The following is a 25463-nucleotide window of genomic DNA, read 5'->3' as shown; positions in this document are numbered from 1 at the left end:
TAAAACACCACACAGGAGGTCTACATGATGTATTGTATTATCCCACTTTTGTTTCTATTACGTACATATGTATGTACACACACACAGGTATTGAAATAACACTGGGAGGAAGCCGCCCCAAAGTGTTTCTGCCTCTCTTCCATTTATCTAATGGATGTCTAGTTTTTGTTAGCGGAAAGGAGATGATGCTTTTAAGTTGAATAGCAGAGCCAAAATTGACGCTGACGGTAATCAGTCGACACTGTGAAAAATGGAGATGGTGATATAGAGAAAACCAAGAGAAATTCCCCCAAAATACAGAGGAGAAAATGAAAAAAAAAAAAAAAAAAAAAACCAGGGAAAATGCCAAATAAAAGTGGAAAATGATGGAAGAGGTACCCAAACCGTGGAAAGCCAGAGTTCCTCAAAAACCGAGTATAAGGGACCGAGAAACAAAGACTAAGTCATAGTGGGAGGAAGATGTCCCCGGGTGAGGGAAGAGCTGACTCTCAGATTAACTGGGCTTCCCAGATGCTGGGACATGGGGTCAAAATGAATAGCACAAAGGGAAAAAGTGTATCTTGACAAAAATTGTGGAATCAGAAAGAAGTAGGTCTACCATGAGGGTCCATCTTGTCGTGGAGCGTCGGATCACCCGCAGGGCTGGAATTCAGTCGGACAGAACTCACCACCAAGGTCCCCATGGCAGCCTGCCTCTCTCAGGCCCTGCTCTTTGTTGGCAGTGGAGCCCCAGAGAGTCAGGGACCTGAAAGCCACCTGACCCCCCAGCAAGGGGAGATGCAGCTGAAGGGGCATGGACTGGGGCTGCGGATAGCAGCCCCGTTCCCAGGCTGGAAGCGGCTTGGAGCTCAGACCTTTGTGTGTGGTTTTTCCCAGGTTGCCCCAGGCTGCATCACCTTGACCAACAGAAAGCTGTCCAAGGTGGCCGAAACGTTTGCCACTGTGAGAAAAGTCACTGTTGCCGCCGGGTCTAAGTCCCGTGCACAGCACCGTATTGAAGCTTTGCATACTCAGAGTGAAGGATTCATTTCCATCAGCCAGCACTCAGAAACGCTGTTGCAGGAGGGAGCGCGCTATAAGCAGAGAGGTGAGACAGGAGGGGACGAGGGAGTGTGGTTGAGCCTGGCCAGGCTGGGCAGGAGCCAGACGGTTTCACATAGAGTGACCCAGCAATTCTCTTACCAGTCCTGCGAATAAATGGTTCAGTGATGCTCTCAACCATAATCCTTTTACAAGAGCATCTGTGACTGATTTTCCCATCCTGACCCCGAGCCAGGATATGATTTATCTCCGCACTGGCAGAAATCGCAGGGCCCCAGTGAAGCTGATAGAAGGAGAATTCTCCTCTGCCTTTAGTGGGGGCCGTGCTGCAGGTCCGTGAGTCCTGTTTTTGCCTAGCAGAATCTGCCAATATTGTCACCGCAAACACTTTCATGACCATCCTAATCTTGGGAGCATTCCATAATCCCAACCTGCCGGAATGATGCACAGTCAACTTCATTATTAAAACTCTCATCCTGGCCGTCTCCTTTTTGTGAATCTGAGCGTCACAGCCAGGACTCCAGTACAATCAGCCTATATCATATCTCTGTCTGCCACTAACACCGGTCCTGTGATGTCTCACTGCCCATCATCACATCAGCCATCCCATCGCAACCATCAGAAAGAGATCTGGCAAAAGAGTTACTCTGAGAGAGTAAGCAGGCTGTAGGTCACAGGAAAGTCAGCCCTGGGTCATGCCACAGGCTTGTTTATCGAAGAGTATTTCAACATCTCTGAATGAGATGACATGAATGCAGCATCAGGATGACCCGACATGCAGGTTAGAATGCTTATTCCTGGGCCCACCAAAGACTTATTGACCCAAATCTGTGAGGGTAGAAGTGAGACTCCCTCTGTGGGTCCCTCTCTCCGTGACGCTGACCCGCACTGGTTTTGTTTGGGAAAATAAAAGATGCCACACTTTCATCATGGAAGCTGAGAATCCCCACTGTATTTGGAAGAGGGACCCTGCTAGTGTGATTAAGTTAAGAACCTTGACAGGAGGGGGAGGGGGTTATCTTGGATTATCTGGATGGACTCTATCTAATCTCGGGGGTCCTGAAAAGTGAAGACGCTTTCTCATTTCTCTAATTCTGGTCAGAGGAGAGGTGACCTGAAAGAAGGGTCAGAGAGATGGCACTTTGCAGCCACTTTGCAGACAGACGAGGTGCTATGGCACAGGAATGTGGGAAACTTCTAGAAACTAGAAGAGGCAAGGACAGAGTCTTGCTTGGGACTTACAAGGGGTCAACCTGATTTTAGCTGTGAGATCCATCAGGCTCCCACCAGAAAGAACTGTAAAATAATAGGGTTAGTCAGCCGATTAACACACTAGCATTTAAGACCCCCGGTGAGTCGAGCAGCCTCGAGCCTGGAGACGGCCTTGCCCCCCATCTCATCTGGCCACGCCAGCAGGTGACCTCACACTGAGGCATCTGGGCCTCAGCTCCCGTCAGCCGAGTGGACACAAACACAGCTGCTGTGACTGACTCTCAGAACCTTTGAGAAGACATCTGAGAAAGGAAATTTTTTTTTCCAAAGTAGAGGGGGAGTTCCCTGTGAGGGTGGTGAGTTGATTAGTGTCCCTCTTTGCTGCTAGGAAAAAAAAAAAACAGCCGGGCAGTCCTAGTTTCCTGAGTGGCATTCGTGCCATAGATGTCCCGCTGTGCCTGTCATTGTGTGTCCCGTCCCCTGACGCACTGTCTGGCACGTAGACACTCTTAAAGACACGTGCTAGATGAAGAATACATTTAATCATCACATCGCAAAGGCAACATCTTTAGGTGGATGGTGGGTCCCCATGGTGCAGCTCTTTCTAGAAGGCTCTGCAGCACTGGGTCACGGCTGCCACTGCGGACGGCCCTGCGTGGTGGTCAGATTGTGGCTCTGTGGTCAGATGGGTGTGGACTCAGACCCTAGCTGTAGAACTTAGCTGCTGGGCATCGATGGGCAAGCTACCTGACTGCTCTGAGCCCTAGTTTCCTCGCCTGTAAAACGGAGGTTGAGAAATGGTCCCTAATCAGAGCGTTATTGTGAAAATTAAGTTTGGGCCTGGGAAGCACTCTGGTACATGGGCAAGCAATGGGGAACCACACACGCCTCCACTGTTGTGTGTTTACTTCCACGCACCAGGCAAGCGACAGCCACCACGCTGCCCACCATCAACGGCGGCCTGGGAGTGAGAGATGGCTGGGGAGCCAAACCAGACGCAGAGCTTTCCTAGGGCTCTGCTCTGCTCATTCTCCAAAAGAAACGACGCTTGCAGGCCACCTGCACCCCAGAATCCAGACCCCGCCCTCTCCACCTTACCTGGATCACCCCGCCGCCTTCTCCAGCTTCTCCAGCCAGAAACGCCTCGGGCAGCTGCAGCATCTTCCCCAGCCAGTCCATCATCACTGTCTCGAGCTCCGTGCATGCCGGGCTGGCAGCCTGTGGGCAGGAGGAAAGGATGAACCACAGGCAGCTGCCCTCAGCTTCCCACCAGCTTGGGATCCAGGGATATGACAAGCAGGGGAAACTTCCTTACTGCCCTTGATCAGCTGAGCAAAAGGTTTCGAACATTTTCAAAAGGCCCATCCCTGGAGGGGACTCACTCTGAAGGTGCGCTTGCACATGGTGGAGCTTCTGGAGCAGCAGCGGCTGGACCATTGCCCGCAGCAGCCCCAGGCTGCCGCCAAGGCCCACTGGCAGGACTTGGTGCTGAGAGCTGGTGCCCGTAACCTTCCGCTCCGTCTGGCCCCTGGAGAGCCAGGAAGGAGCCATGCTCCCTGGGGCCCAGGTTGGCTAGTGGGGTCCATGTTCTCTGCATGGGGTTTGCAAGTCTCTACCTGCCTCACCCACAGGCTCAGGTCCTCTGCCCTCCAGGGCTTCTCCATCATAAACCTTTAGGGGCTGGTGCCAGAATAAGGGCCTAGATTTCAGAAGGATTTCAGAAGCAACGGCAGGCTTTATTCATTCACTGACCTCTAGATTAAAATCACCTGATCCCAGGTGCTATTGAAACATCTCCCAAAGTTTCAAACATGGTCTCCAGCCATGACTTGGGAGGATAGCAGGGCAGGAAGGCACCGACCTCTGCGATGACCTGCCCCACAGCTGCACTGTTCCCAGGCCAGCTTCCTCATTCAGCCATCTGTTTGTTTATAGAAGGACCTAGCAAGGCTCTCTGGTGGACCCCGGTCCATAGTCACAGTGCGAGGAATGAGATGGGCTGAGTGGAGGAGGTGAAGCCCCGGGAACCCCTCAGTCTCTGATCTTGCCTTCCAAGCTCTGGGATGGTTCTCCTTGTGCTCAGGAGGGGGTGAGCTGGCCACAGGCCCTACCTGCAGATGAACCAGCCTCTCCAACCATGTGGGTCTCACTGTGGTGCTCGGGGTGCCCTTGGCCCTCACGCGTGCCCCAGTTCCCCACATACTGTGGGGCAGCACCATCCAGAGGGCACCCCCATCCGATCCTGGCCAAGGCCCCCTCCAGGCGTGGGAACGTGCCTCACTGCTCAGAGCCCAGGGCTCAGCCAGTGCCTCTTAGAGACCGTGAGGCAGCCCTCCAAGGCCCCAGGGCACCAGGCCATCCTCAGACCAGACTGGGAAGGACAGGCGCCACCACCCCGAGGGGCACGGGGCTCTGGGTTGGAGTCCGAGTGGAGTCCACTGTCCTGTCTGATGTAAAGAATGTGCTTTAGGGGACTTGCGCTCTAAGGGTCCCCAAGGCCACATGGGCGGCACCCAGGCTGCTCTTCCAAAGAGAAATCCCTGCAACTAAGGCAAGAGCTGAGGGCTGACCCTCCAAGTCTGCCTCTGGGATGCTGAGGCCCCCTCCCCCAGCAACTCTGGGCCCTAGGCTAGAGAGGAGCAATGAGGGAGGGGGCCGGAGCCGGGGGTCAGGGGGTAATGGGGGCGCTGAAGCTGGGTGTTTAGGAATTCACAACTTATTAGTGCCTGAGGCCATTATTCAGCACGAGTCCGGAGTTATGAGTCTGCTCAGCTACTTAGCACAAGCAAGCAGGCACCCTGGGCCCAGAAGGCCAAGCTCAGACCCTGGCCTGGAGAGAGACCCTCAAACATGGGCAGCCTTGGGGTCCCTCACACAGTCAGCAGGCGGCCTTTCTCTGGAGCGCTCTGCATGGAGGAAAGCCAGGAATATTTCCTGTGGTGTTGGGCTGGGATCTTTCTAGGCCTTTTTACAAAAAAGTTTTTATTGGAGCATAGTTGATTTAGAATGTGGTGTTAGTTTCTGCTGTACAGCAAGAGAATCAGTTATGTGTATACCTATGTCCCCTTTTCTTTAGATTTTATTCCCGTATGGGTCATTACGGAGAAGGACATGGCAACCCACTGCAGTGTTCTTGCCTGGAGAATCCCAGGGACGGAGGAGCCTGGTGGGCTGCCATCTACGGGGTCGCACAGAGTTGGACACGACTGAAGCGACTTAGCAGCAGCAGTAGCAGCATGGGTCGTTACGGAATGTTAAAGAGTTCCCTGTGTTATATAGCAGGTTCTTATTAGTTACCCACTTTATATGTAGTAGTGTATACATGTTAATCCCCAGCTCCTAATTAATTCCTTCCCCCTCTTACCCCCTGGTAAACACAAGTTTGTTTTCTGTTTGTGATTCTAGTTCTGTTTTGTAAATAAGATCATTTGTACCATGTTTAAGCTTCCGCCTATAAGTGATAACATATGATGCCTGTCTTTGTCTGTCTGCCTTCCCTCACTTAGTATGATCACCTCGAAGTCCATCCACAGTGCCGCGGACGGCTTTACTGCATTCTCTTTTACAGCTGAGTAATATTCCACTGTATATAAAGACGCCCCGGGGTTGGTGTGGAGGCAGGGCCCATCCCCTGCTCTCGGCAGCGGCACTTCTGTTGGGCTGGGGTCCCTCCTGGGACCGCATCCATAGCCAAGAACAGAGCGGGTGGGACCAGGGCAGTCATGTTTCTCAAACTGCAGATGGTCTAGAAACCCCTCGTTCTGCTTGGGAGACATGCAGGTTCCCAGGCTTGAGCTGCAGAAACTCCAGGGCCTCTACTGTGGTCTGAATTCAAACCAAGCACCTCTAAACACACCGCTGTGCAGAACTGGCTTTTGGATGTAGACAGACTCCCCCTCTGCTTCCCTGAACTCCAAATTTCCACGCGAGTCCCCCTCTGCCCAGACCCAAGTCCCTCTCTTCCCACAGGGGTGGCGCCACCAGCTCACTGCCTGAGTTCCGGGTGCATGTCCCATGGGAGAATCTCAGGACCCACCCCCAACCCCCACCAACACTCACTCACCCAGGAGAAGCCGATGCAGCCGATGGCCCCACACAGCATGTCTGCGAGCATGGCGGGGTACGAGCTGGCCGTGGGGAAGTAGGCGAAGAAGTAGGGACTGTGCCAGTGGGTCACCTGTGTGGGACACGGGCAGTCACTTGGGGCCGGACGGCAGCCCTGCAGGCAGGGGCCAGGGTGCTTGGGTTTGCCACAGAGAGTCAAGTCTCTATTAATAGAAAAACCTTGTTTTAAATTCTGGCCAGAAGTGTCAGCCAGGAGGCTGCCCCTGAGATCCCATCTCTTTGTGTTGAGATTGCTTTTCCTAAAACTGCTCCAAAAAATAGTCTATATCAGAAAAGGAGAGAAAAAGAGAGAGATTTGATCTTTGAGGTTTCCTCAACTGCCTACTCGGAGAAGGCAATGGCACCCCACTCCAATACTCTTGCCTGGAAAATCCCATGGATGGAGGAGCCTGGAAAGCTGCAGTCCATGGGGTCGCTGAGGGTTGGACACGACTGAGTGACTTCACTTTCACACACTGGAGAAGGAAATGGCAACCCAATCCAGTGTTCTTGCCTGGAGAATCCCAGGGATGGGGGAACCTGGTGGGCTGCTGTCTATGGTGCCGTCGCACAGAGCTGGACACGGCTGAAGTGACTTAGCAGCAGCAGCTGCCTACTGCGGCTTCCTCACTCTCCTGTCCAATCCATTCCCAGCTAATGGAGCAGAAACTTCTGGTTTTGGCAGTCTCATGGAAACCCCGTGAGATGGCACCTGGAGATGGGGCCTCTGGGAGGTAAGGGGTTGGGTGCGATGGAAAGGGTGAACCCTCTGCACAAAAGAAAGGCCGGGATGAAAACCTCCCAGGATCCAAATCTGTGGGAACCCTGACCTTGGATGCCCAGGCTTCGCTCCCTGAGAAGAGGATGCATCTGTCCAAGATGCAAGCGGTGGGATCTGCCACTGCAGAGAGGCTGGGACAGCCCTGGGTCTGACATTTAACTGCACTCCTGGGAGGGATTTTGTGCTGAGTGGCTTGTCACATTTGCACAACCTCTGGGCCGGTGAGAACCAGAATCCTGCTCTCTGCTCAAAGCGCAAATGTCACAGGAACTCCTGGGAGGAGGAGAGTGGGGAGGTGCCCTGGGCTTAAGGGACCCACCAGGGGACCCCATGGGCGGGGGCGCCTCACCCCGAGTGTCAGGGTCTGAAATTCCAGGCCCTGGGCTCCTGCCTAGAGCTGAGGGGGTGAGGCTGAGGGTCTGAGACCCCTTCCACAGCAGTGACGGTGCCTTTAGGTGAGTCCAAGGAAAATCTCACTATGCAAGCATGAAGCTGCAGTGGAGTTTCCTTTGAACTTGAGCTGTCTGCTTCCCTGCAAGGGACTCTTGGGAGACGACTGTCCTGGGTGCTCCCCACGTCTGTCTGCAGCCCCGAGTGTACCCCATACCCAGGCTCATGGACCACAGAAAAAGAGGCCCACTTTGGTGGTCCATGCTGCACAGTCTCAGATAAAATAAACATTTTTTCCGTGCACTGATCACCCCTCTGCTGATTTAACTTATTTGAAACTAACCATCTCTCTCACATCCCAGGGTCTCAGGGCAGGGGACTGACCTTGTAACCAAGCAGGACCCTATGGGGCTGGGAACAGATCCCTCCCCCATAGCCTTTGAGGTGGCTCCTCTCTGAAGTACCCAGATAATAGTATCTGATGTGCACTTCCTGCGTTGTTTTACAGATGATAAAACCCCCGGCACATGGAAGAAGTCAGTTACTTGGTGACCATGAGCACATAGCTCCCAGCCTCTCAGCACCTGGGGATCTCGTGAACCCCTGTGATCCTACCCCGTGACCTCACCATCAACCAACAAGAGGAGGAGCTGATCACTACCCTGAGACTTTAACAATGCTTTCCGGAAACCCACCGGGAGTTCGGGCGTTTTGAACATTAGTTGTCCTGGACTCCTTGCTGGATGCCTGCAGTAAATACTGCACTATCCTTCACCACAACCTGGTGTCAAGTGACTGGCTTTACTGCACAAGGGCCAGTGGACCCAGGCTGGCTCAGTAACAAGCTAGGCAGCTGGAGGGAAATCATGGTCACCACCTTTGGAGCCCACACGATCTGCATTGCAGTCCTGCTTCCATCACTTACTAGCTGTGTGACCTTAGGCAGATCACTCAACCTCTCTGGGCTTCCATTGTCTCAGCTATAGAAGAGAAATAACAAAAGTTTCTCCCCAAGAAAATGACTATGAGGATTAGGGACAATGATCCAAGTGCATCGCCTGATACCCAACGGGTACTGAACTGACAGCTGCCCTCCCCTTCTTCAACCATGGATACAGGCTTACCCCCGGCATGATGACCTTCTCGACGTCCTCAATGATGGCCTCGAATGTCTCTGGCTCCTGCGGGGCGGTGGTGGGGATCAGGGGGCGCAGGTAGCCTGGACACACGTCAGGGAACACCTGGCGCCCCTCGATGCCCTCCAGGTAGTCAGCCATGTAATCCACCATTTCCTTCCCCCGCCTGCGGAACTCGCTTGCATTCATGGTGACTGGCCTTCCTCAGACGCAAAAGCTGCACAGAGAGAAAAGAAATCAGTTGCAGATGTGACGATGCTTCACCTGTTATGGAGCAGATCCAAGCCAACCACTGGGGCTGCCTGGGCAGAGAACCAAACACCCCAGAGTCCACCCAGACTCCAAGTCAGGAACACTTTTCCATGTCCAGATGGGGTAGAAGTAACCCTGGATTTGGAGACTGTAGCAAAGTACTTATTCTGCTATTCACCAGCTGCTCAGCTAGACACAATGCCACGTCTCTGTCTCATTTCTCTTTCCGTCTGTATCGGGAAATGGACCAGGCACACATTTATTTCCATGGTCCATTGCAATTTTAATAACAAGCCTTGGTTTCCAAATCGTGCCTTATTCTTCATGGGCTGTGGGACAGAGACTGTCTGAGTCTCTCTTTATCTGAGAAAAGCAGATGACCGTGCTGATCTTTCCGGAAGGTAGAAAGGCAGTCACATGGCCTGTGTCCAGCATGAGCAGAGCCTGGATAGGATAAGGCCTATCAGCAAGGCTTCTTTCTATATCTTGACTTTCTATATCATCACCAGATGGAACCACACCTCTGCACGCAACCCGCTTCTTTCCTCATCACATAATAACATCCAGATGACCCCGGTCCTCTGTGGTGGTAATATTCCATAAAGAGTCCATGAACTCTGAATTAGCGAACACCAGACCTTTCCCAGGGGAAATCAAGGTTACATTTCTGCGCATTTCTAGTCACATTTTTGTCAATCAATCAATACATAATCTCTTTTCTGTGCCCTTTCGTGTGTTAGTCGCTCAGTTGTGTCCAACTCTTTGAGACCCCACAGACTAGAGCACACCAGGCTCCACTGTCCACGGAATTCTACTGGTAAGAGGGGGCAGCCATTCCCTTCTCCAGAGGATCTTCCCAACCCGGGGACCGAACCGAGGTATTCCGCGTTGCAGGCGGATTCTTTACCATCTGAGCCTTCAGGGAAGCCCCAAGAAAGCTGGAATCAGCTCTGATTTGTAACCAGGCCTATTGAATCCTACTACTGTTGTCCAGAGACATCACCATTTGTCATTTGAAATCAGGCATGTATGCATGCTAAGTCACTTCAGTTGTGCTGGACTCTTTGCTACCATATGGACTATAGCCCACCAGGCTCCTCTGTCCGTGGGATTCTCCTGGCAAGAATATTGGAGTGGATTGCCATTTTCTTCTCTAGGGGATCTTCCCCACCCAGGAGTCAAACCCGTGTCTTTATGTCTCCTGCGTTGGCAGGCAGGTTCTTTACCACTGGCACCACCTGGGAAGCCCTATTTCCTTTTAAATACACTTTATTTGATACATTGGCCCCATTGACTTTGAACTTCTGGCCAACAACTCTCTAACTCATGAATGTCGCTTATCTAACACATGTGTTTTCTCCCTAAGGCACCTCACAGCCTTCTTGCATGTAGGACTGTCAGCACTATATGTGGGGGCCATTTTTAACAGGTAACCAAGAATAACATAAAGACACAGCAGTAATTAGACCACTGGCTGAAGCAACTAGGCAGAGCGTTGCCTTATTAGATTCTGCTGGCAACAAGCACCTTGGGCAATTTAAATTTTTTATCCTTTTATGTATGTGCGCCCGAGAATGATCAAAAAGGCACCATTGTGGCGATTAATAATACAAATGAATTGTTGGAAACAGTTGCACCTGCATATAGAAAATCTATGAGTACTAAGCGTGGACTATATTTTCCAAACTGGAAATGCGAACCACACAAAGAAAGAAAAATATCCATCTAGAATCCCACCACTCAAAACTTCTGGCACACACCCTTCCACGTTGTGTCTTTTAAGAGACAATTGTAGGCTGAGTCATGGATACATTTCTTAATTCTAATAGTTCAAAGATTCATAAATGAAGATTAGTTTTCCTGTGGGAGTAAGTGTTGGGAGATGCTTCTACAAGCCACTGTATCTAGCTGATGATCCTGAGATCATGTTCTCAGCACTTCTTCCATTGTTTTCCATCATCTGTGTTGCTTTTCTTTCGTTCTTTTTTTTTTTTTTTTGACAATTTTAATGTTAAACATATCAAGACAGGTTTTACTCAAGACTGTTGAGTAAAGGAGAGGGAGACTGTTTCCCAAATACAACAGGGGTCAGTGGGGATTTCCAAAGACAGGTAGAGTTAGGAAGCAGATGCTACTTTACTAAGAATAGTTTGGCTGGGTGTCCAGGTGGAGGAAGAAGAGCTGAATTGTATCCCAATGGTAGAAGCTTTCTTGATAAACCAACTTAGCATGATTTTCTGCTACAGCTGGGCTCAGCTCCCTGAGGAGCAAACCTGCACTCAGAAGCGGGCTCAGAGAAGCCTGACTGAGTCTGGCTGAGGAGAGTGTGTCTGTAACGAGGAATCAGCCTGATGGCGCCTCCCCTCTCTTGGCCTTCTGTCCAAAGTTCTCTGCTCAGATATCCTCCGTGAATAGTATAGAAGGCACGCATGGAAGGTTCCAGGCTCCATCAAGGTTACTGACTGGGTCAGACCTCTACATCCAAATGACTGTGTCAAGTGAAGTGAAGTGAAGTCGCTCAGTCGCGTCTGACTCTTTGCGACCCCATGGGGTATAGCCTATCAGGCTCCTCCGTCCATGGGATTTTCCAGGCAAGCGTGCTGGAGTAGATTGCCATTTCCTTCTCCAGGGGACACATTTTTCACATAGTGAAAATCTGAGTGACAGTGACTGGATATGATACAGGATTTGATTCTAAATTCCAGCAACAGCAAAGGCTAAAATAATAGCATGAGAAACACCAGACTGAGTCTTTGAGTTTCCATTGCACCTCTGTGCTTCATAAGCTGCAGGTCAAGGGAGCTTACCCAAAATATCGTGGCCAGAACTTCCAAAGGCTCTTAGTGTGAAGCCATGAAGCCTTCCTTCTGTGTACACTTTCAGGTTCATAATTCCTTGGGCCTGAAGGCTTCTAAATTTATTTTTCACTTGGAACAACTCTGATTACGTCAAATGTCACACATAGAGTAAAACTAGGTTTTACTTCAAATTGACATATTTTAAATTGACTTGATTCAAATTCAACCAAAATTGCATCAAACAGATGATCTTTTCGCTAGCTTGTTTTCTTTCACGAAGTAATTATGAGTACATGTCCCAGGTTGATGAATACTTTTCTATTGCTTGATTTCTCCCAGTTGCATAGTGTTCCACAGGGTGACTGTGCTGTATCCACAGCGCACATCTCTATTATTGACTGTCTGCATCATCTCTGGTTATCACCTACGTTAGTGGGGACAGCTGGTGTAACCTGACGGCCAACCCTGCATCATAAAGAGCTGAAAGACTGCACAGCATGACATAGATGCCACTGAGGTTTCATTTTCCTCAACTGAAAACAAACACCGTAATAAAGCGCTATCTCAAATAATTCTTATGATTATTAGATAAGTACATGGGAACAGCTGAGGAAAAGAGGCACAAAATAAGCATTCAATACACGTTGTTAGATGTTCTATAAAGCACTGAAATATACAACCTCAATCTTTTGTTTCTTCAGTTTGTTTCGTGTCAAAATTTTCTTAAGAAAAGCATTTATTCTACAACTTCTTTAGAGCAAATTATTGTAGAGATGCGTATTTTGTGTGCATGCTCGGTCATCCCGTCATGAGAGAGTCATTCCACTCTCTGCCACCCCATGACTGCAGCCTGCCAGGCTCCTCTGTCCATGGGATTTCCCAGGCAAGCTTACTGGAATGGGCTGCCATTTCCTCCTCCAGGGGATCTTCCCAACCCAGGGATGGAACCCAAGTCTCCTAGGTCTCCTGTATCCATTGGCAAGTGGATTCTTTACCGCTGGGCCACCTGGTTAGAATTATATGGCCAGACTTGTCCCCAGGAAATATTTTTGCCAAATTACTGAGAGGGACTGTATGAAAACTCTAGATTTGCCACACGATAGCAAACACTGGGCTTGAGATACATTTTAAGCTTTGCCAGTCAGGCAAATTTTCATGATTTCCTTTCACTTTGATTTATGAAGACAAATAGTTTTCTCACATGACTTTGGATAGTGGTGTGAGATTTCTTTTCGTGGATTTTCTTTTTAATGAACTGCTTGTTCATTACATTTTTTTCTACTAGAATGTTAGATGTTTTCTTATTTAGTTGCAACAGCACTAATATAATAAATACTTGCACCCTATAATAAATACTTGTACCCTATGTGTGATATATTTTGCAGACATTTTCCTCATTTTTATTTGATCTAGTTTTGCTTTTAATTTTATTCTGACCTATAAGAATTCTAATGTATTCAGATCTCAGGATATGTTTCTTTGTGATTTGTTCCTTATGCAAGACTACTAAAAAAGGCTTCTTAGAGTAAATATTCGCACAACCTCTATTTGCCCTACTAAGGCTCCAGGGATGCTCTGAGGCTTCAGAAGGATGCTTACGTTCCTGGAGTTTCAGCCGCTCTCTTCTAATGAGAATACATGAGTATGGATGGCCAAATGGGAGGCCTCAGGAAAAATAAACTGACAGACACACCAACTTGCCCTTCCAAAGAAATATTCCTAGTAAATTGTAAGATAAGACCTGATTATTACTTTCTAATCATTCTGTCCTTTATTTGCCAATTCTTTCCCACAAAGACTTTTCCAGAAGACTTTTAGTACAAAGTCACAGAGAATCTTGTGTTCATTGTGGAGCTGTTTGCTATCTAATGCCCTCAAGCTGAGCAAATATTGGCTGGAAGATGTAGGCGATGATAAAGGTTATGACTGATGCCTTCCTGGGCCTTGGAACGGTGGCTGTTGACATCATCTGGTCACAGCTGCAGCCCCGTGGTGAGCCCCACCTGCTCGAGGCCCTACGAACCTCTCTGCAGGCCCCCAGGCCTCCTGACTGACCTGAAGACCATTTGTTTTTGTATTGCATCATTTCACTGACATCCCTTGCTAACTGCAGGCTTCTCTAAGCAGAGTCCTCAACTCTTTATTTTGGTTTCTCAGGAGCAATCAGACCCTGCACCACAGTAAGTACCGTGACTGTTTTCTGAATGAGGAACAAAAAAATGAATGAATGGAAGATCTTTTTGTCCTCTGAACGTTTTCTTTCCGACATATTAAATCCTACTCTCTACCTTTAAGACAACCATAAACCAACACATCATGTACCTGCCACAGAAACAGGAGATATTTTGCCCTTTCCCCAGGGAATCCTGACCCTTCTCCCAGACTCCTATGTACAGTTCACGCTGAGCCTTTAACCCTGCAGGTTCAGAACTGACCTGGTTTCCCCAGTCTTGCACCCAGAAGTTCATCTTGGATTTGAGCTACCCTCTGCTCTGGCCCCAGCAGTCCTTGTGGTCCTAGCTGAAAATATTCCCCTTCCTGGACCCCTGGAATTCTACCTTTGCCACAGGTGTTTGGAGAGAGCTGGGCTCTCCAGCCAATTGTTCCCTGGCGGTGGGGGTTAGGTGGGCCCTGAGCAGAGCTTCCGTGGGGACTGCAGAGCCAGCCCTGAACACACAGGGCCAGCCACGCCTACCGCACAGGGGTCTGAGCACAGCCATGCCTCTGGGCAGGAGACAGGAACCAGGTGCTTTGCATCTGTCCATGGTCCTGCCAGTGGATTCAGACAAACCTTGGTCTTGGTTTCAAACCCTGGGACAGCGGACTCTTCAATCAGCCTTTCCTGGCTTTCCTTCTCTATCAGGATAAAAAGAGAAGTGTTTACCTTTTTTTAAAAAACATGATTCCAGGAAAAACAAACCATAATTTATGTTTTAAAAAACACTTCTCCCTCTGGAACTGTGAGGCCTTGTCTCTTTTTTAAAACCTCAAGCACATGAGTACTAGGCGCAAAACTAAATTGGCTCATCTCCCCTTAAATTGACTGGTTTCTGGATGATCATCCTCTCTGTGGGCACAAAGAGAATAAACAATCCTGACAGGAGAAAGGCTTCTAGCCAAGACTGTCAGGAAGCCTCTAGCAGTGAGACCTATCTAACAATAAGGATGGTGATCTGTTAACCTCTTTGGAAAAAAAAAAATCCTCTAACATCTTTTGTGCCACTTAACACGTTAGTTAACAGTGAGATATTTAGGGGCCTTAAGGCCAGGCGGGGGGTGCAGACTGTGTCCTGGAGCTGTGACTCAGGTCATTAGTGCAAAGCCACAGCTTTGTCAGACTCACCCGGATGGAGCTGGTACCATGGAGGAGACGGCCAGCATCACAAAGGAGGTGGGTACCTCTGCCCTTCAACCTCCCACCAGCACCCCCCATTGGCAAAATGCTCCCAGGATCCAGGTGTCCTTGTAATTGGGGAAACGCAGCCTGTGAGGGCCCCCAGGGAGGGCCAAGGAGAGGCAGAAACAGAGGCCCCAAAGCCAGGCCTGACTTGCTGCCTGCTCTATTACATCTGTGCTGCTGCTACCCTCCTCGTACAGGAGGAAGAGGTGCTGAGGGTCTTCCCAGGGATGAACGCAGAGCTGAGGCAGAGCCCATGTACCCTGCCAAGCACTCTGTCCTCTCTATACACTCTTACCACGTTCTCACACTCATACACTTACTCTACCTAAGCTGAGGTGTTCTTGGTGAAATAGGGACTCTTGCATCAGTTTAAAAATGGTCAACATTACCATGCATGCTGGAGGTGGTGTGGGAAAAAGGGAATCCTCCTGCATTGTTAGTGGGAATGTGATTGGTGCAGCCACTATGGAGAACAGTACGGAGGTTCCTTAAACAAACTAAAAATAGAGCTACCATAGGATCCTTCAATCCCACTCCTGGGCAAATATCTGGCTTCAAAAAGATACATGCACCCCAACGTTCACTGCGGCACTATTTACAGTAGCCAAGATGTGGAAGCAGCCTATATATCCACTGTCAGATGAACAGATAAAGAACATGTGGTACATACATAGAATGGAATAGTGAAAAGTGAAAAAGTGAAACCGTGTCTGACTCTTTGCGACCCCATGGACTGCAGCCTACCAGGATCCTCCATCCATGGGATTTTCCAGGCAACAGTACTGAAGTGGGTTGCTATTTCCTTTTCCAAGGGATCTTCCCAGCCCAGGGATCGAACCTGGGTCTCCTGCATTGTAGGCAGACGCTTTACTGTCAGAGCCACCAGAATGGAATAGTACTCAGCCATTAAAAAGAATGAAATCATGTCATTTGCAGCAACATGGATGGACCTGAGATTATCATATTAAGTGAAGCAAGTCAGAAAGAGAAAGCCAAATACTATATGATACCACTTATATGTGGAATATAAAATCTGACACAAATGAATTTATCCACAAAACAGAAACAGACTCAGAGAAGATGGACTTGTGGGTGCCAAGGGGGAGGGGCAGCAGGGGAGGGGTGGACTAGAAGCTTGGGGTCAGCAGACACAAACTATTACAAGCAGGATGGATAAACACCAGGGTCTCCTGTAGAGCACAGGGAACTATAATCAATATCCCCTGATAAAGCATAAAAGAAAAGAGTATTTAAAAACTGTATGTATGTGTAACAAAATCACTTTACTGCACAACAAAACTTGCAACATTGTAAAGCAAGTACAGTTCAATACAATTCTTCTTTAAAAAGATGGTCAACATTTACATTAACTTCCACGTACCAAGTGCTATGTCAACTTTTTGCATGGGCTCCAGTTAATCTTCATAACAATCTTATCAAGACTATTATCACCTCTTGAGCAATAGATCACTGAGGCTCAGAGAGACAGGAGGCAGCACTCTGACCCCTGACCCACCGCATCCTGAATGCACTGGACTCAAATGCAGGCCCAGTGCACCTCCAACAGCTTGGGGGTTTCCTGGGAAACAGTACCCAACCCTCTAGATCAGAAACTTGAAAAGCCAGTTTTTCCCTGAGCTTCCAGGAATGATTTCCTGGATGCTCCCTAGAGGCCAGGAGGAGGCAGTCTCCAAGGGCACCTCCCTTCTCCTGATTGCATCCCTGACACAGGGTAACTAGGAGGACAAGCTGCTTGCCAGATTTCGCTGCAGGTGGGCCTCTGGCCAGGTCACTGGGCCTCCAAGCCTCCATTTTCAGTCTGTCAAATGGCACAGCGCTAAGTATCACATAGGGTTCTAAGTAAGGCACACCACCGCTTCTGTGGTCCACGCCATGAAAACGTCACCAGGAATTTGCTGTCAGAGGGGAACCCCACAGACGCCTGAGTGATGAGCAGTGGACTCTCCCTGTTAGGGCTGGACATCCGGGGGCACCTCCTCTCTGCCCAGCTGGGTCTGGATTAGAGAGGTTCCCCGCTGCACTTCATAAAGCCAGAGTCTTCCTCTCTGCCATCCCTAGACCGTGCTCCTCTTCCCAGCGGTCGTGAGAAGTAGAGAGAGCAGGGGTTAAGGTCAGAGCAACAAACATGAGTCCTGGCTCTGCTGCAAGCAGCTGGGCGGCTGCCGGCTGGCTCCACGACCTCTGGAGTCTTGGTTTAGCCCCTTGTAATCAGGCAGCGAGATGCTGCAGGCACAGGACACTGCCATTCTCAGACTCAGAATGCTGGCTGGGTCTGGCATTTATGCATCCTTATGTTAGGAAAGAAGCAGGTCAGATCATCACAGGGTCAGACAGAGCGCCAGGGAAGCAGGAAAGAAATGGAGGGTGAGGAGAAAGCATGCCTGCCCTGGATGCAGATCAAACCTAGAGAGGAAAGCCTCGCTCCTCTAACATGAGAATCTTGCATCTGTTTCTGATTCAGTCCCTGCTTAGTGAACAGTCCCCATCTTAGTATTTTCCTGGCCAGAAACTCTTTATGAGAAGGAGCCACAAAGAAATTTACAGCACGATTTTCAATCTTACTCTCATGGAAAGATACTGATTCCACTCACACTCTTGCAGACGGGTTGGGATGGAATAGAAAGCTGGCTGGAAAACTCACAACTTAAGCAACTGCAAAAGTAGAGAATTATTGGTGACATTTAACCAGTTAGTAGTATTCTAATTAATCGCTTAGCTCAGACCATTCAAACAGCTGTCATCAGGGTATGTGTGTCGTTTAGTAGCTTCTTACCACTTATTTTCCCCGTAAGCCTAATGACACTGTGTGTAATTAGATTAATATCGTGCACATATGCACCTTATCAATACCTGCCAATTTCAAAGGGTCACATCCCACATTAATTGCAGGTTGTTGTGAACAGCACTGCTGTGGGGAAAGCAGCCATGAGCTACCCACCACGGGGCCAAGCACTTCTCCCCTGTTGAATCTGTCGCTCAAAGATACTCATTCCCAGTGGGACTGAAAGGTGTGAATTTTACAGTTCTTTGGCATGATGCCAAATTTCTTTCCAGAAAAACTAGAATAAAAAAAAATGTCACCCATCAGGCTTGGTAGGCATGAATACGCCATTCCTGCTAGCTTTTCAAATGAAGTTTAAAGTTTTCAAATTTAAGCATCAAATTAACCTTAAAATTTTTATCGTTTGCACTCCTGTGTACCCTTCTAGGATATCCACATAAGAACCATCAGTCATTTTAATCTGAACTTTCCTCTTCTGTTTCCATTTTAATTTAGTGTCAGACTAGACCTCCTCCCCCTTCACTTTTTTCCTTATTTTTTTCTCAATCCCTCACCCTGCCCCCTTCTCTTATTCTCTTGGAGTCACATTAATAATTGATAAAAGGTCACAACCTTCTGCCTTTTTTATAGACTTGAGACGATGTTCTAGCTGGCTGCTTATTTTCATAACAGGCAGGACGCCCTGTGAGTAAAATACATATTGACTTCCCAGCCAGAATAAACACCTGCCACCTGCCACTGTGCATGTAGGCAGTATCTCTGGCACGAGCTTTACGAAGTCCCCACTTTCTTCCACAGACTGGGTCAGGAGTAAACGCGGACTTTCTAAATTCACTGTGCACATTCACTCCTTGGGCACGGGGGCATGCCTGCCACCACATCGCTCAGAAGCCTGCAACTGAGGCTCCCCCCAAGCCGAATCCTGGGAACACTCGCCACTTGGTGGCTACATCCTATGTCCCAAGAAAACAAAGGAATCGGTGTTGCCTGGCCTTCTGCTGAGCTCGTTGGATGCCTCACCTCATCACACTCTCAGCACCCCGGCCAGTACTAACACTGCCACCTTGCTAGGGCTCTGAAGGGCGGATGCTCTTGCCGAGGCCACAGAGCTGGTGACAGGAGCAGCTGGGCTGGCATTTCTGACCCTGAAGCCAGCCTCCTCCTGACCCCTGAGGCCAGAGAGCCACACACACACCCCGGTTGTCTGCCACCTACGTTCTCACGTAGCCCGAGTCAGAGTGCCCATCCCTAGGGGCTCCCACCTGAGCTGGCGAGGCATGCCAGTGTGGTCGGGGTCCTGCCTGGTCACCAGAAGACGCTCCAGGTGAGGGCACTGGCCCCATCCTGCGCTGGTCCCAACACCACAGAAACAGGCAGAGGCTGAATGACCCGTCAGAAGCACTTGCCCCCGCAGCTCCTCCAAACCCTGACAAATGCCCAGTGGTGACCGTCCATGGCCTGCGGTAGCCCTGCACCTCTGCCCTAAATCTCCACAGCAGCTCCGCAAGGCAGCAAAATTATCCCCACTCTTGAGATGAGGAGAAGGGCTCAGGGAAGCAGGTGGCTGGACTAAGCCCCTCAGCTCATCAATGGTTTCACACGTGGTCTGTGAGCTCAGAAGGCCATCCAATGCCCTTTGGCCTGGGGTCCCCCACACCTCACTTACAGGGAACCTCACTGCATGCAGAGCCCAGGGGGACTTTAACCTTTCCTCTGAGGCCGTGTGCCCATCACTGTCCTCCTGCGCCCCGAGCATCCTCCTCCAGAAATGCCGAAGAGATCCGACAGACTGAGGACAGCTTTTCTGAAATATGGAGGGAGTCAAATTCTCCTGCAGTCTCTCCCCAAACTTGCTACCAGACTCAGATGACGAGTCAACAGGGTAAGACCTTCAGAATAAACATCATGAAGAGGCGAAAGTGTAAATAAACTGCCCAGCTATTTATTTGAATTCATGGAGGTTTAAGGAAATGGCAACCTTCTCCAGTACTCTTGCCTGGAGAAGCCCATGGACCGAGGAGCCTGGTGGGCTAAAGTCCATGTGATTGCAAAGAGTCAGACACAACTGAGTGGCTAACACTTTCACAAAGGGATTTTGTTTTATTTTCATCATTGTAAGCAAACCGCCAGCCCACCTGCCATGGACCTGGCAGAGGCAGAGAGGCTGCTGTGAATGTCACAATTTTTTTCAGGAAACACCCAGATTCTCCTCATCTTGCCTATGTCTTAACCATTCCAGGGTGACCATTGTCCTGGCTACTTTTTATGTGGCAATGGTCCCCTCTGTTTTTGGTTCTGTCTCAGCAGAAAAACACTGCTATTTAAATAAGAAATCAACTGTAAAGACCCACCTCTTGGAGCCTGTAAGAGAAATAGGATGAAGGGGAAAAGCCAAGTTGCCTGCTTGAATCTCCCTTGAAAACGGGAGAAAATAACATACCCTGAGCAGATGGTTCCCTCACCAGCATTAGCATCCCCCCATTTTCCCACCTGCGTTTACTTACTTGCTTATTAGTAATATAGATCACATTAATGACCACCTACTGTGTACTTAGCCCTTTGTAAACATCGGACTCAATTGATTTTTACAAGCATCGTGCGGGAGGATGCCCTTCACAGAGGAGGACGAGAGGGGCCCATATTCTCCCCAGGTCTCCATCTCCTGGCCTCTGTGCGCTTCAGATGCACCACGAACCAGCCTGAGAAATAATTTCTACTCGCTCTGTTCTGTTGCTCTTATGGCTCAGAGATCATGGGCTAAAAATTATCAGAAGTTTCTGATTCTTTATCTCACCTGTTGCTTAGACATGCCACACACAACAGCAGGGAACTTAGATTGGCACCAATCTTCTCAAAAAGTTCCGGTAGCCTGCCACACCTGCACACAGCTGATGCACCCCTCCCAGCTGGCCAGAGGAGATCCACCCAGCTGCAATCAACAGGCGAACCTCCCATCCCCAGGGTCCCCAAAATTAAGGGGCCCTGGCACCAGGAACTGGCTTCCCCTCTGAGTCTGGTCCCCCCAGGCTATGAGGACAAAGAGCGGTACTCACAGGCAGCCCGAGGTGCTTGCTCTCTGTCTCTCCCTCTCTCTCTCTCCTCCTTGGTGACAGTTAAAAGGCACAGAGGATGGAATTGCCATTTATGTAGACAGAGTGTCCGCCTCCCCAAAGCCAATCAGAGCAGCTCTCTCTGATTATTTACTCCGCAGCATCTCCCCCACACCCCGCCCTCCTGCTCCCCACCCTCTGCAGGATGTGAGGGTCTCGCAGGGCAGAACAGGGACCAGGGACAGCGGAGCCTGCAGGGCCTGGGAGAGGGGAGGGCAAGAAGACAAGGAAAGGTGCTCAGGGTCCCAGGGCCCTGTATGGGACCCAGATCGGGGCCAGTTCTCCCGGAGTCTCTCCAGGCAACCTCTAATCAGCAGAAGGCCCCTGGCTTTCCCAAGGGGCAAAGAAAGGCCGGCCTGGGCAAGGCAAGAAAGAGGACTTGCCCTGCGTCAGAGCTGTACCTGCTTGGGGCCACCAGGACCCACTGCGCTGTACAGGGGACTACCCTGGCCACAGGAGGCTGCAAGGGCCAAGCCCAGGAGCCCAGATGGAGAAACAGAGGAAGAGGCAGGCAAGGATTTGAATCCAGGTTCATCAGATTCAACGTCCTGTTCTTTTACCCCTGAAGCTGATCAGCATTCAAATCAGGGGTTTCTTCAAACTCAGGCTTCCCATCTCATCCACCTCACTGCTCAGGCTGATCCAGGCCTTATGGAGCAGGGCTCCTTCCTCAGTTAAGGAGGGCTTAGGTCCCAAGGGCCTGGGTCACCTAGGCCAGAGCCCACCTTGGCCGGAGCCCATGTAGGCCAGCAGGGCACCAGCTTCCTCTGCTCCCGCCATCCACTCTCTTACGGCACACATGCACAGGCACACATACACACACGTATACTACATAGGGCACACATACAAATGCCATACACACAGGTACACACAGACAGAGCCATGTACACACACACCATCATAAACATATACACACGTGGCATGTGGTGCAGCCAGGAGCTGGGAACTCCGCACAGACCACAGACAGCCATTCCCCCTTGACTTTAATGACACAGCATCTGCTCAAAGGGGCATCTGCTTGCTGGGTTCCGAGCAGGCTGGGGCCAAGGCGGTGGGCGGGGCCAAGGCTGGGGCGGGGCCAAGGCAGGGCCGGTGGGCGGGTCGGAGGGCGGGGCCTGCAGGGACCCGGCTGCTCCGCGCAGCTCCTCCCCCCTCCTCCCTGCTCTGAGTGCAGGGATCAGACCTCAGGGTGCTGTGCCGACTGAGCTCGGAACCACCTCGCCAGGGGCCACAGAGGATCTGGTCTCCCGGCCCCGCTCTGTACGATTGGAGGCCGGGAAGGGAGGGGGAAAGCTGGACGGGATGGCTGGAAAGCTTGGCTCCAGCGGGATCTGCACACGGTGCCCGCTGAGCCGGGAGCCTGGCCCAGCGCAGGCTCTTGTGAATCCTGTATCACCGTGGAGGCTGAGTGGAGGGATCCAGATGTGATGACCGACCTCTGCGAGAGGGTGCCGTGAGACCAGAGTGAAACCTCCTGTTTCAGAGTGACTGCAATAATACTATATTTAGCATTTTAAAAGTTTCTTGTATAGGCGGTTTTTTTTTTGTTTTTTTTTTACACAGAATCACTCAGTCCCTCACAACTCCCAGAAGAAGGTAAATATGATCGTCACCCCCGGTTTATAGATAAGGAAATGGAGGCCCAGAGAGGCTCAGAAATTTGTCCAGGGTCACACAGCTAGCACATGTGACCATGCAGGGCTTCCTTCACCAGGCAGGCTGGGCACTGCCAGATGAGCTTGCTGCAGCCCAGGAGTGGATGCAGACGGTGAGTGAAGAAGCCGAGAGAAAGCCACAGTGGCCAGCTGTGACCAGGGCTAAGAAGCCAAGCCTGTGAGAAGGGAACCGCCCAGAAGGGAGCCCCAACCTGGGGCCTGACTGCTCTTGGAGGGCATTTCCAGTCACTGAAGTCTTTGAGGCTGAGAAATGTTGTTCCTGAGGGTTTAAATGTTCCACCAACTGTTGCTTGGAGAGTAAATTGTAGGGAAGAGAATAAATAGATATGAATTGATTTGGAAGGTAGAAACAAGAAAATTTGACTCAGTGGACATCCGTTTGAGTAAACTCCAGGAGGTGGTGAAGGGCAGGGAAGCCTGGCGTGCTGCAGTCCATGGGGTCGCAAAGAGTCGGACACAACTGAGCGACTGAACAGCAACAGGAAGCAAGAAGAGGTGAAGTTTCCTGAAGATGCAGCGCAGGCTTGAGACATTAGGCCCCAGGTCTGAGCTTGGACCTGCTTCTCACCCTGCTGGTAACCTGGGTGGCTTCTTCCCCGTCCCAGGGACAGTGACAAGCTCTGACTCAGTCAGGAACAGGACACTAGGAATGGCCATAACAAAATCCTACAAAAGGTGTGCAAGACTTGTATGAAGAGACAAAAAAGCTCATAGGAGGACACTCAAGAAGACCTAAATAAGTGGAAATAAATGGCCGTTCACCGGTAAGAACACTCCCCATTGTAAATATTTCCACTTTATTTAAACTGATTAACAAATTCAATGGCACTTTAATCAAAATCCCACCCAGATATTTGACTCTAAAATAGGAACGGAAAAGCATAAGTCTGAGAATGACCAGCATGTTCTTGCTCTACTCTTATCAAGACAGCTGAAGCTGCAGAACTGTAACAGTTTTGATATACGGATGGGTGTCTGGCAAAGCTAGCAGAATAGAGAGCCCAGGAAAACATGCCACAAAAATTTAGAAAATAAACTTGTGGAATTGCAAATCAATAGAGTAAGGTGAAACTATTAAATGGTTCTAGAATAATTGGTTGGCTGCTTGGAAAAAAAAAGAAATTGAATCCGTTTCTCGCTCTATATACAAAAATAAATTCCTGATAGATTAAATTCTTAACCGTTAAAGGCAAACTTCTTAGGACAATAGAGAAAAATAGACATATTTTTATGAATGTAGAAGAAAAGTATTTCTTAAATGGTTTCCTTAATCAGCTAACCATAAAACCCTGACAAATTTGATCATGTTACCGTTAAAAATATCTGTTCTTCTAACTACATAACTAGGAAGACAACCTGTAGAGTGGAGGAAAGGATTTGAAATGCGTATCACTAATGATGGGTTTAGAAATATTCATTTAAAAATAACTTTTCAGTGAAAGAACACAATTCAGTAGAAACACAAGCGTTTATCTGAAATGGAAACAAAATATCTCGTAAATAAGTGAAAAAGTGATTTTTCTTGGTCATAATCCAAGAAAATAGCTGTTTATTGCCAACATATGGAATTGCAACTGATTTTGTGTCTGACGTTTTTTTCTGAATATTCTCAGAATTTTCAATAATTTCTTGATTCAGGTGGATTTCGATGTTATCAGTTGTATCATCTGTGAATCGTGAAAATGTTCTTTGTAGTTCTGTTACATATTTGTTTTTCTTGTCTCATTGCACTGTCCTGGACTGTACTGTCCCACATCAGAGATATGAACCATATCTGGCTACTGAGCTCTTGAAGTGCAGCCAGTGCTCCTGCGGAAATGAATGCTTCTGCTAACGTTATTTAATAATTTAAATTTAAATCTAAAAACTGAAGCAATGTGGAAATTTTCCCCACTACACAATTTGAATGCAGGGCTACATTTCACTTTGTTGTTTTAACTAAAATATTCTACTCTAGTGCACACATATTTTTAATTTTGCTAATGTGATTGCTAGAAAACTTAACTTCTAAAATTCTGTATGTGCCTGTCACTGTTCTGGGTAGGGCCTTTGAGGCAGTATTAATAGAGGCAATGGTGGTGAACATCTCATCTCATTGACTTTAAAAGGACCACTTCTAACATTGCACTATTCACACCCAGGTTTTACCAGAGAGTCTTTTTTTAAAAATTTTTGTTGGCCACACTGCATGGAAGGATATTGTTCCACAACCAGGGACTGAACCTGTTCCCCTGCATTTGAAGTGTGGAGTCTTAACCACTGGACTGCCAGGGAAGTCCCTGGATATTCTTTATTAGATGATTTCTTCTATTCCTATTTTAAAAATAAATAGATGTTTAATTTTATCAAAATATTTTCTGCACCAAAAGTAAAAAATCTTATGGTTTTCCGGCTCTGAATTGTTAAGTGATGAGTCACATTAATAAATTTTCTAATGTTTGAACATCTTTTTATTCTTGGGATAAAGCTGTGCTGCATTAACTTTTGTATAGAATTTGTTCTCTAGTTTTAGTGTCAGATTCTGTGGTCTCACAGACTGACCTGAAGGTAATTTCTTCTTTTTTGATTCTCTGAAACAGTCATATAATTTTGAAATTTGAAATTTTGCAATCACTAAAAGAGTGTAAGAAACCATTCATAAAATCACTTGCCCCTCCCCTTCATTTCTGAGGACATATTTTTAATGTCAATTTATTTTTATTATACGACTCTTCAGGATTTCTATTTCTCCATGAACCCAATTTGATATTATTTCATTAG

General features: G+C 48.8%; 1 protein-coding gene across 3 annotated transcripts in view; it reads right to left on the bottom strand.

Moving 5' to 3' along the window:
- Positions 1 to 25463, bottom strand: part of DDC (dopa decarboxylase) — a 98844-nt gene that overhangs the window by 65498 nt on the left and 7883 nt on the right. For all 3 annotated transcript variants that reach the window (XM_052638679.1, XM_052638681.1, XM_052638680.1), the window contains exons 2-4: positions 8653 to 8881; positions 6317 to 6430; positions 3352 to 3471 (exon numbers count right to left, since the gene is read on the bottom strand). In XM_052638679.1, the coding sequence (XP_052494639.1) occupies positions 3352 to 3471; positions 6317 to 6430; positions 8653 to 8853 (435 nt within the window). In that variant the 5' untranslated portion in view covers positions 8854 to 8881. The remainder of the gene's footprint in view (positions 1 to 3351; positions 3472 to 6316; positions 6431 to 8652; positions 8882 to 25463) is intronic.

This window comes from Budorcas taxicolor, chromosome 4 (assembly GCF_023091745.1).
Source record: "Budorcas taxicolor isolate Tak-1 chromosome 4, Takin1.1, whole genome shotgun sequence".
NCBI classification, from domain to species: Eukaryota; Metazoa; Chordata; class Mammalia; order Artiodactyla; family Bovidae; genus Budorcas; species Budorcas taxicolor.
The sequence above is the reverse complement of the archived record's forward strand: the minus strand, read 5'-3'. Positions and strand labels throughout refer to the sequence as shown.